Genomic DNA, 12,030 nt, shown 5'->3' on the forward strand with positions numbered 1-12,030 from the left:
TTCCATAGTTTTTAAACTGTGGTCAGTGACATGAGACAAAGTATGTATGAACTGCTGTATGGAAAGTGAATTTTCTCGGTAAATCTTCACCCAAATCACAATAAAAAATTTTTAAAAAATTTTTAAAAATAAAGAAATATTTGATTCAACATGAATGAAAAATAAAGAACAAAATCTTAAAAAAAAAAAAAGATATTTAGACACTGGATTGTGTCACTGTAGTAAACTTTAGTTATCAGAAAACTGACTAATGACAAAGAAATACACGTGACCTCAGAGCCTGTGCTGCACACTTACCTTTACAAACAAAGACGTTATCTTCTCAGAGGTGTTATAGTAATGAGAGATACTGTAGATCATTTTGATTGCATTTATAAGTGTAGGAATAGCATCAATCATGGATATCTGGAAGATAACCACAAAAGTTTTCAGGGGGAAAAAAGAGCAAATTTAGCAACTTAATAATAGACTGATTATTCTGTTTCCATTAGAATCAAGTTTATCTAAGTGATTCCATTAAAATTTATAAAATATGATCTAATGCTTTGCATGAATATCATCTATTTCATGATCACTTTATTTTTATTATTTTGGTCATAGATGGTTCATCAAATTTTATTTCAGTGCAAGAAACAGTAACTTGCTGTTACTGACAAGAAGGTTTGTGAATAATTAATTTTCTAACACATAAAAGTAAGTACTATGCACTCAGAGGGGGATAGATGTAGGAGATCCTGGACAAAGTAGGAGAACAATGTGGAACAAAATTCAAAATCATTTAAAAAAAAAAGACCAGGTTTGCTGGTCTGATAGAGCCTGGTGGAACCACTCTGACTATGGCCCCTAGCTGCCCTTCAGGTCTGGAACTGAACCCACTCTTGTGGCTTCCAGCCAAACAAAAGACAGGCATATGAGCTGAACATTTACATTAGGTAGATTAACTCCTTGGAGAGAACAATCATGGGAGAACAGAAGGGTTGTGTATGCACAGGGAGATAGCTTGGGAGGCAGGAGGGCATGGGAGGGAAGGACACAGGGAAGAGGTAACTATGGGAAAGAAGTGGGAGGGGAGCTGTTGCATTGTGGGAGACTGTAGTCAGTACCATGAGACAAAGTATATGTGAGCTGCTGTGTGGAAAGTGAATTTGCTCTGTAAACTTTCACCCAAATCACAATGAAAAATTTTTAAAAAGTAGGTACTCTGTAAGCTAAAAGATCAAAAAGCTATAGCCATATCTTTCCCATAGTTCTTTGGGACAAAGTCTACAATGTCACTTGCAATATTTACTAGAAAAGATCATATGCAATAAATGTTTTTGCTAACCGTAACATCTGATAGACATCTTCTCTCTAAACACACACACACATACACTTTCCAACAGACTGTAATAGCAATGAAGAGACAGACACTTGGCACTCAGTTGATCAGGTGTACATGGGTCATCAGTAGACCAGAGAGTAGAAGTTCTGAACTCACAGGATCACTGCTGTACAAGGGATCACAGCATTTTTCAAGAGTGTACAAATATCTGACATTGTCCTTCGCTTCATTAGCTGCATCTGTGATCCGAACATCCATCTCCCGCCAAGCCTAAGCACAATAAAGGAAAGGAATTGTAATGCAATTATTAATTCAGGAACTTCCGATGTAACGACCACTGAGAGTCACCACCTCATAGTGCCGCTATGAGTCAAAATCGACTCCACGGCAGTGGGTTTAAGAGTCACCACCAGTCCCTGGGGTCAGACTATCCATTTGTTCAATGCATTTTGCATAGAATTGAATCAGAGGGGCGAGGGACATTGCTTACGTTGAAGAGCAATTGTAAAATATTGACTAAATGAAATCAATGCATTGACTGGAACAGAGGAGCAAGATGACACAACACCTCATTTCACCCCACACCTTGCCCCTCTACTGGCTGCTGGACCCATTCTGTACCTCACTCCCATGGTTCCTATCTTCCCTCTTTTCTAACCTGAACTCCCTTTCATCCTTATACTTTTGTTCATCCATTAGTGAAGCAATTATTTATTAACTGCCAACCATGTGCCAGGACTGTGCTGTGAGATAGGAGCATCAAAATGGAAAGATACATAAAAGGAGGAGATGTAAAAAGAAGTTTTTAAAAACAAGACAATGCATTTGATTGACTTCATGGGAGTTCTACTAATAGAAATCAAGAAATAAAACAAGGTGTCACACTGGATGAATCCACTACAAAAGAACTCTTTAAAGTGTTAAAAAGCAAAGATGTCACTTTGAGGACAAAGTCGCACCCGATGCAAGACACAGTATTTTCAATTGCCTCATAAGCATTAAAAAGCTGGACAATGAATAAGGAAGACTGAAGACTAATAGATGGCTTTGAATTATGGTGTTGGTAAAGGACACTGCGTATGCCATGTCCTCCAAGAAGAATTAACAAATCTGTCTTAGAAGTATGCCAGAAGCTCCTTGGAAGCAATGATGGTGAGACTTCATCTCATGCACTTTGGACATGTTATCAGGAGGGACCAGTCCATGGAGGACATCATGCCTGTTAAAGTGAGTCAGTGAAAAAGAGGAAAACCCTCACTGGGATGGACTGGCAGAGTGGCTGCAACAGTGGACTCAAACACCATGATTGCGAGGCTGGTTTTGTTCTGTTGTTGCCACGAGTTGGAGCTGACTCAACAGCACCTAACAACAACAACTGATAACGTATTTCTGAGGTGTATTGCAAGGCTTACCTCTCACTCTTCTTTGACCAATGACATAAAGTAAATGGAAAGCACAGTTACTGAAACAAATTATTATTAATTATTTAAATTACTTGTGGACTGAAGCATCCACGTATGTAGCTGATAAATAGTGTTTGTGGTGGGGCAGGCAGCCTCTAAGATGGTCATCAATGACCAGGAATTCCTGGTGTTTCTTCTCCTGTGTCATCCCCTACCCTTCATCCTGGGCTGAACCTAGTGACTTGCTTCTAATAAAGAGAATACAATAAAAATGGCGGGTCATCAGGCCTGGGACTACACTGTGGTTTGCATGTTGGATGTTCTTTCTGACTCTCTCACTTACTCATTTACAATTGTTGTGAGCTGCTCCAGGGAGGGGTCCACATGGCCAAGACCTGAGGGTGGTCTCTGGTGAACAGCCAGCTCAGGGAAGTGAATCCTGCCCACAACCACATGTATGAACATGGAAGTGATCCTCCCCTAGATGAGCCAACACCCCAAATGCAGCCCATGAGAGACCCTGAGCCAGAGGCACACAGCTAAGCTATGCCCAAACTCCTGACCCAGAAGCTGGGAAATGAAGAAATGTTGTTTTAAGCCCCTAAGAGTCGGGTCTGACTCAACAGCACATAACAACATATACACATATATACATACATATATATATATATATATGGGAGCTCTGGTAGCGTAGTGCCTAAGGCACTTGACTGCTAACCAGAAGGCTGGCGGTTCAAACCCACCAGCCACTCCTCGGAAGGAAGGTTGGGCAATCTACTTCTGTAGTGATACCACCTCGGAAACCCAAGGAGGGGTCGCTATGAGTCAGGTCTGACTCGATGGCACATAACAACAACAACAAATACACACACACACACACACACACATATACATATGCATATAAATGTATGAATTATGTATATATGTATATATGAATGTATTTATGTATATACGCACACACACACAGAGGAGCCTATGTGGTATAGAGGTTAAGCTCTTGCTGCTAACCATAAGGTCGGCAGTTCGAACCCACCAGTCACTCTGTGGGAGAAAGCTGTGGCAATCTGCCTGCGTAAAGATTCCCAGCCTTGGAAAGCCTGTGGGGGCAGTTCTATTCTGTACTATGTGGTCACTATGAGTCGGCATTGATTCAACAGCAATGCGTTTTACACACACACACACACACACACACAATGAAACCTGTGAGAGCTAGAACTCAAAAGGACTGCCTTGTTTCTTGGGTCTTGCAAGGTTTCTGCCTTTGACAGAGTTCAGTCTTACCCCTTTTGCTATTGCTTATTTTAGTGGAAAAAAATATTTGAGTTTTCCTTCTCTGACAGGGTTCAGCTCTTGCAGGTTTTACTATGTGTGCATCTGTGTCTGTCTGTGTCCACATGTGTGTGTGTGTATGGCAACACACATCTCTTTAATTCAAAGGCTATTTCCACAGCACCCAAAGTTACATAAGGGCAATGTTACCCAATCTTTTTAATGAAAGTGTCATATCTCCCTATTCCTAGTAACCCGAGGCCGTGAAAACACCTAGAGAAAATTCACGTGCCCGCCTCATAAAGCACCAGGAGCTGGCTGACAACCTTCAGGAGTCTGGAGCGGGCCGCAGCCAGCACCGCCAGCACAGCCTTCACGTCTGGGCCTTTCAACTGGTCCACGAGGCAGTTAAACTTGGACAGCCTTTTCTTCCAGTGCTCCAGCTCCGCTCGCGGGCCCAGGTCATCAGCTTCCGTCCGCAGCTGGTTGTTTTCAGCAAGGACCTGCAAATGCACACAGGAAACGTGCACCACTGAACGGGCTGGAGAGAGCACAGTTCTCACCAGCAGAAGATAAGTAAGAAACTATGCTATCTGAGTGATGAAGATTTTTGTTCATTTACAGGCTTCGAATGACAGCCTTTCACTTGTTTAACATGAACCACTTTTAAAACTTCAACAAAAATTTAGTTAGCTTGTTCCAACTACAAACTACTTATTTAAGGAGCTTTAGGTACTTGGCTAGGAGCTCTGGTAGCATAGTGCCTAAGGCACTTGACTGCTCACGAGAAGGCTGGCGGTTCAAACCCCCAGCCACTCCTCCGAAGGAAGGTTGGGCAATCCTACTTCCGTAGTGATACTGCCTCGGAAACCCAAGGAGGGGTCGCTATGAGTCAGGGCCGACTCGACGGCAAACAACAACAACAGGTACTTGGCTGCTAACCAAAGGGCTGGCAGTTTGAACCCACCAGCCACTCTGTGGTAGAAAGATGAGGCAGTCTGTTTCCATAAAGATTACAGCCTTGGAAACTCTGGGGGGAAGTTCTACTCTGTCCTGTAGGGTCACTAGGGGTCAGAACTGACTCAACAGCAGTGGGTTTAGTGTTTTTGTTTTAACATCAGTAAGTTTCCCTGGCCAGTCACGTATGGATAACCTTGGAGAACCCCATCACTTCAGTTAGTTCATTTTAATTGTGTTTACTTTTTGACATGATAGCCACCTTCATACAGGACTCTTACAAAAATATTTTTGTATAGGTTTAAGTTTTGAGCTCCGTTTTGGAAGACACATTGGATTATAATATGCATTATACTTCTCCAATATAAATTATAGTTTGAGAAAAAACTGGCAAAACTCAGCCTTCTATCCATTTATTTTCATTTCTTATCATTTTTATTATCTCTTCTTAACTAATGATTGTAACTGAACAGCAAATTGAATCATTCATCTTTGGGAGGCCTGTGTGGAAAATACCTAGTTCAATTACACAGCATCTGAAAACAAATGTCTGTTTCAGAAAATTACCTGTTCCGTCTGTTTGATCCATACTTTCATACACCCCTCTATCTTTTCCAGTGTCTCAGGATTATTAGCTACAGCCAAATAGTCTATGGGTTCCCTCAGGTTCTTCAGTTCAAATATGTCGCACTTTTGAAGGTTCACCTAATGAAATGGAAAATTAAACATGATGATGCTTTTAAACACACACATATCTTTTGGCCGACGCCTAAGCAGAGAAGGATCTCTTGGGAATACTCCGGCAGGATCTTGCAGGAGTAATGTAGGAGGATCTTGAGGGAATAGACTGGCAGGATCTTGCAGGAATCCTCTAGGAGGACTTCTTAGGAATACTCTGGCAGAATGTTGCGGGAGTACTCCGGGAGGATCTTGTGGGTAATACTCTAAGAAGACTTTGTGGGAATACTCTAGCTCCCTCAAGCCCAGACTCGTGAAAGCATGGTAACATACATAACTCCCAATCTTCCCTTAAGTATTAAGCACACCAGTCAAGGTTATTAATTCTGCAGTCAAACTTTGGGTTGGTAAAAAAAAAAAAAAAAGTGAACAAGAAAGCGGGGAAAACTAACATTACAGATTTTGGTAACTCACAGGGAACTTGGGGATTATCCAGCCACATCATGAAACATGAAAGTAAGATAGACAGCTTCAAGGAAATTGACACAGGGAGGGGTAGTTTCTAACCTGTTATTTTGTCTTTTTCAAAACTAAGCAACAGAAAAGAGTGCTCCCTTAGCCAGCAACACTCAGAGTGAGCAAGTTCAATGGCAAACACTTACTCAGGAGCTGGGGAGGCATTTTTGGCTTGACAAAGAAACCAAATATATTTTTCAAAAATGATAACTCCTACACCGAATACAGACCAGGAAGAAAGACCTGGTGACCTACTTCCAAAAATAAGCCAGTACAAGCTCCATGAATCACAACCATACTCTTTGTTCACCACACACGATGTCACCACGAGCTGGGGCCGATGTGACAGTGGCTACTACTGACAGCAGTGAAACACTGACTCCCCTAGTGCCCCGCAGCATCTGGAAAGGGCATTTCCCTTCTGGTGAAGGTATACCCGGCAGCACAAGGTCACTTTCTGAATTCACGTCTCAAGCCCAATCCAGCTTCACCAAAAATAAAACCAACATTTTTCTCAATTGGCTCAGAACCAGCATGAAGGGGTGAGTTACCTGTCACTCTCCAACTCCAACACAGCCAAGGACCATGGTGCAAGATGTTGGTTGGAGCATGCAGGTGTCAGATGCTAGGTTTGCCCTCTGCTCCCTTGAAGCCAGCAGAGGGTATCCTGCGGGGGCCTGCTACAGGGGGCCCTGCCCACAGCCTTATCTGGACGTCCCCTTTGAGATTGCTCATTTCCATCCTTGGTGTACTAACGAAGCCCTGCCAGCCCTGACCTCCGCAGTCCAGGCTGCTCAGCCATGACTGCTTGTGGCCAGGCCCTGTGATGGCCCTGTCCACCTCAGGCTGCAGAGACTCTGCCCTGCCCTCCCTGGGCCTGGCTCGGCTCCCTGAGTCTCCCTTTGCTGCTCTCTGATCGAGTTCTGCAGAACCCACTGGGCCACACACCCTCCACCCCCTGTGCCTTTGTTCATGCTGCTCTCTAGCCTGGAAGGCCCTTCCAGCCTCCTTCAAGTTATTGCTCATCTTCAGGATCCAACCCAGTGACTGCAACCTCTCCCACACTACACCTTCCACCCTCCACATCTCCTAGAGTGCTCCCTGGCTTCTAGGGGTAGAGTGTGGGCTTCATGAAATGGCTGGTTCTGACTCTTCCTGGGCAGGTGTCCACCTCACTTTTTTAACATCTCTCTTACAATATGAAGAGCCCCTGGGTAGTACAAAAGGTTATCACACTCAGCTGCTAACTGAAAAATTGGGGGTTCAAGTCTACCCAGAGGTGCCTTGGAAGAAAGGCCTGGCAACCTAGTTCTAAAAAAATCAGCCCCTGAAAATACCAGGGGGCATAGTTCTACTCAGACATGCCTAGGGTTACCATAAGGAAAATCATCTCAACAGTACCTGGCCCTGGAATTACAATATAAAGTGGAACCAAATGAAAATGCTGCTTATATGGACTGTCTGTAATTTCATTGGTCCAACATATGTATCATTATGTGGCCTGCATCATGGTTAACTGCAACTATAACTCACATGTGAACTGGAATCATCCTGCCCTATCTGGCTAACGTTTGCTCAACTCCCTCATTCCACAGTTTTCAAAGTCAAACACTCCCTTCCCCCAATATATCAATGGTTGTCACAGAGCAGCTAAAGCAGAAGAAATGATGAATTAAAAACCTGAACAGAAGATTTCAAAGGAAAGCTGAAGAAAACAGAGTACTATAATAAAATGTTCAAAGATCTGTAGTTAAAAAACAAAAAGGGAAGAACACATTCCAAATTTCTCAAACTGAAGAAGAAATTCAAGCCTCAAATTGCAATACTGAAGGATCCTAAGGGCAATATACTGAATGATGCAGGAAGCATCAAAAGAAGACAGAAGGAATACTCAGAGTCACTGTCCCAAAAAGAACTGGTCGATGTTCAACCATTTCAGGAGGTCACAAATGATCAAGAACCATTGGTACTGAAGGAAGAAGACCAACCTGCACTGAAGAAATTGGGGAAAAGCAAGGCTCCAGGAATTGACACTAACCCACTGAGATGTTTCAACAAACAGATGCAGTGCTGGAGAAGCTCACTGATTTATGCCAAGAAATTTGAAGACAGCTACCTGGCCAACTGACTGGAAGAGATCCATATTTGTGCCCATTCCAAGGAAAGGTGATCCAACAGAATGTGAACATTATCAAATAATATCATGAATATCACACACAAGTAAAATTTTGCTGAAGATAATTCAAAAATGATTGCAGCAGTATCTTGACAGGGAACTGCCAGAAATTCAAGTCAGATTCAGAAGAGAACATGGAATGAGACTTGTCTTCACTGATGTCAGATGGACCTTGGCTGAAAGCAGCGAATACCAGAAAGATGTTTAGCTATGTTCTGTTGCCTACACAATGGCTTTCAACTGTGCAGATCATAACAAATTATGGATTATGTTGCCAACAATGGGAATTCCAAAACACTTAATTGTGCTCACGTGGAACTGTATGAGAGGCACTCATTGGAACAGAATAAGGGGGTAGTGCATGGTTTAAAACCAGGAAAAGTGGGTGTCAGAGTTGTGTCCTGTCACCATAATAACTCAATCTGTAGGCTGAGCAAATAATCCTAGAAGCTGGACAATATGAAGAAGAACACAGTATCAGGACTGCAGGAAGACTCATTAACAACCTGTGCTATGCAAATGACACAACCCTGCTTGCTGAAATTGAAGATGACTTGAAACCCTGATGAAGATCAAAGACTACAGCCTCCAGTATGGATTATATCTCAGTACAAAGAAAACAAAAATCTTCACAACCGGACCAATAAGCAACATCATGACAAATGAAGAACAGACTTAAGTTGTCAAGGATTGTCAAGGATTTCACTTTACTTGGATCCACAAACAATGCCCATGGAAGCAGCAGTCAGGAAATCAGATGACATACTGCATTGGGTAGGTCTGCTGTAAAAGACTTCTTTAAAGTGTTAAAAAGCAAAGACATCACTTTGAAGACTAAGGTACACCTGACCCAAGCCATGGTGTTTTCAGTTGCCTCATGTGCACAGGAAAGCTGGACAATGAATAAGGAAGATGGAAGAGGAATTCATGCATTTGAATAATGGTGTGGGTGAGGAATATTAAATATACCACGGACCACCAGGAGAACAAAGAAACCCGTCTTGAAAGAAGTACAGCCAGAACGCTCCTTAGAACTGAGAATGGTGGGACTTCACCCTGCTTACTTTGGTCCTGAAGGACATCATGCTTGGTAAAGTAGAGGGTCAGCAAAAAAGAGGAACACCCTCGATGAGATGGCCTGGCAGTGGCTGCAACAAGGGACTCCAATTTAGCAACGAGCGTGTGGGTGGCAGTGCTCCGTTCTGTTGCACATGGATGGGGCCACTACGACTCGGCCTACTCAACAGCACCTGACCACAGCAACGCTTCCATCCCCCAAGATCCCAGCAGGCATTGTTGAGTGCTGTTGAGATGACTAGTGACGCCTGACGACTCCGTGTGACAGAGCAGAACTGTCCTCCAGGATTTTCCAGGCTGTAATCGTTACATGAGCAGATGGCCAGGAACTTTCTCCACAGAGCTGCTGTGTGGGTTCAAACTGCTAACCTTTCAGTTAGCAGCCAAGCTCTTAACCTTCTTCTACCAGGACCCTTTCAATATCGCCACAGATCTCAGTACTCCTTGGAGAGGGGGGAGTGTCATCCTGACCATGGAACCCAATTCACTATGGCCGTTTGTGCTTGATCTTCTGTTTGTTCCCTAATCTTCTCTCTCCCTCTCCCTCTCCCTCCCTTTTTTCTCTCTCTTTCTCTCCCTTCCGCCTCCCTCCTCTCTCTCACACACACACACCCACCCACACACACACACACACACAAGTAATCACAAACCTAGGCCTACGGTAACCAGTTGCCACCAATTAATTAAAACTCATGGTGACGCATGTGTCTCAGAGCAGAATGTGCTCCACAGGATTTTCAATGGTTGAGTGTCAGAAGCAGCCAGACCTTCTGTCTGAGGCACCTCTGCCAACCTGTCAGTTAGCACCCAGGTACTTTAACTTCTTGCACCATTCAGGGACTCCAGGCCTATGGCAGGTAACAGAAATCTTACAGAAGCTAAATCTCTCATTTGCCAAACTTATTTAAAGCCCGTTTGGGTCACTAGCTCAATCATGCAGCCCAATCCACTTTCTCCCAGATAATTCTTTTCTCTGTCTTCCACCTCTTCAGAATTTCCTTTCACCCCTTCCCACTGCCCACCACATACAAACACTCCTGCTTCCAAACCCATTTTGCTCTAGGAGGAACAGCAATACCACAAGCACTTCCACTCTTCTCTCTGGAGCCAAACATCTGACATGACCCTACATTACCGTCAACATGTGTATGAAATCCCAACAAGCATTTATCACTACAAATTAATAAATTTAAATCTAGTTACTCCCACCCCTCAGGGGACCACAAAAATGCTACACATGTGTTTCAGGATTTGTGAGGTGGTTAAATTAAGACCAGCTAAGAGGAGTATCAAGGAGCCCTGTGGATGTAACGGTAAAGCATTCAACTTCTAAGTAAAAGGTTGGCAGTTCAAATCCACCCAGTGGCTCCACAGGAGAAAAAGTTGGTGATCTGCTCTTGTAGAAATTACAGACTAGAAAACGCTATGGGGCAGTTCTGCCCTGTCAAACAGGTCACTGTGAGTTGGAATTGACTCCATGGTGTCCATCACCAACAAGGGAAGGGTCATTCATGTGCACATTATGTTTGTTCACCGTTTGACAATTTAAAAAAAAAACTACTTAGTTATTCTTACCTTCTCTTTCAGGCTCTCTTGAGCCCCTGCCAGAACACTCACAAAGCCTTCCAGAGAGCAGAGGAAGTCCTGCCGGATGCTGGACACCTCCTGAAGACTGTCACGCTCACCCCAGCCATGGTCCGTGGCTTTGAGAGCAGGAATGAAGATGTCTGAGAGCAAACGTCTCATGCTGTTTAGCAGGCCCCCATCAGCGGTGTCCAGCACGTTAAAGCTCAATTCCTGGGAAACGATTAGAAGGTCCTTCACAGTGAAAATGACCTTAACTGGCAACAGGGCTACCAGGTCATTTCTAAGTGTTACTTCATTGCTTATCCAGTACTTACGATAACTGGTTAGAAAGAAATTTTACAATACTCCAAATGGCAATCATCCAAACAAAAGCAGTTTATTTCTCAGCTTATTTGCTACAAGCAAGCTGGAGGCAGGGGGAAGACTTACACACATGGACTTTACTTTGCACAGTAAATAAAGTCATACATCAGTTTTAGAAATCTGACTTGATGTGTATAAAATAAATCATTAAATAAATGTGCTTTTGTTGTTACTGCCATCGAGTCATCTCCAACTCACAATGACCCTATGGACAACAGAAGGATAATAAATTAAGCATGGGGAACGCTTTTTAAAAGGAAAGAATTTATTCATTGTCATCTACATAAACTCACATGAACATATAGGATCTTTATCAATTTTGGTTAAAAAACTGAATACTAACTTGTCTTACTCAATAGATTTGAGGAAAATGTCCTTTTAACTGCTTGCTTTAAATGCTAAATATATATATGTGTGTGTGTGTATATATAGGTATATATGTGTGTATATGCATATGTGTGTATGTATATGTATTATTAAATAATTAAAAAAAAAAAACCTCACTGTCATCAAGTTGTTTCCAACACATAGCAACCCCCATTGGGTTTCCAAGGCTGTAAATCTTTACAGAAGTAGATCAACTAGTCTTCCTTCCATGGAGCAGCTGGTGGGTTTGAACCACTGACCTTCAGGTTAGTAGTCAAATGCCTTATTCACTATGCCACCAGAGCTACCATATATAT

At 42.9% G+C, this 12,030-nt stretch overlaps 1 protein-coding gene across 1 annotated transcript in view; it reads right to left on the bottom strand.

Moving 5' to 3' along the window:
* DNAH5 (dynein axonemal heavy chain 5) overlaps window positions 1-12,030 on the bottom strand; it is a 148,469-nt gene that overhangs the window by 120,503 nt on the left and 15,936 nt on the right. The window contains exons 5-9 of the mRNA XM_007954200.1: window positions 10,973-11,194; window positions 5,518-5,655; window positions 4,320-4,496; window positions 1,478-1,591; window positions 298-405 (exon numbers count right to left, since the gene is read on the bottom strand). Of these exons, the coding sequence (XP_007952391.1) occupies window positions 298-405; window positions 1,478-1,591; window positions 4,320-4,496; window positions 5,518-5,655; window positions 10,973-11,194 (759 nt within the window). The remainder of the gene's footprint in view (window positions 1-297; window positions 406-1,477; window positions 1,592-4,319; window positions 4,497-5,517; window positions 5,656-10,972; window positions 11,195-12,030) is intronic.

This window comes from Orycteropus afer, unplaced genomic scaffold, assembly GCF_000298275.1.
Source record: "Orycteropus afer afer isolate SDZICR_OR568_19922 unplaced genomic scaffold, OryAfe1.0 scaffold00442, whole genome shotgun sequence".
In the NCBI taxonomy this organism is placed as follows: Eukaryota; Metazoa; Chordata; class Mammalia; order Tubulidentata; family Orycteropodidae; genus Orycteropus; species Orycteropus afer.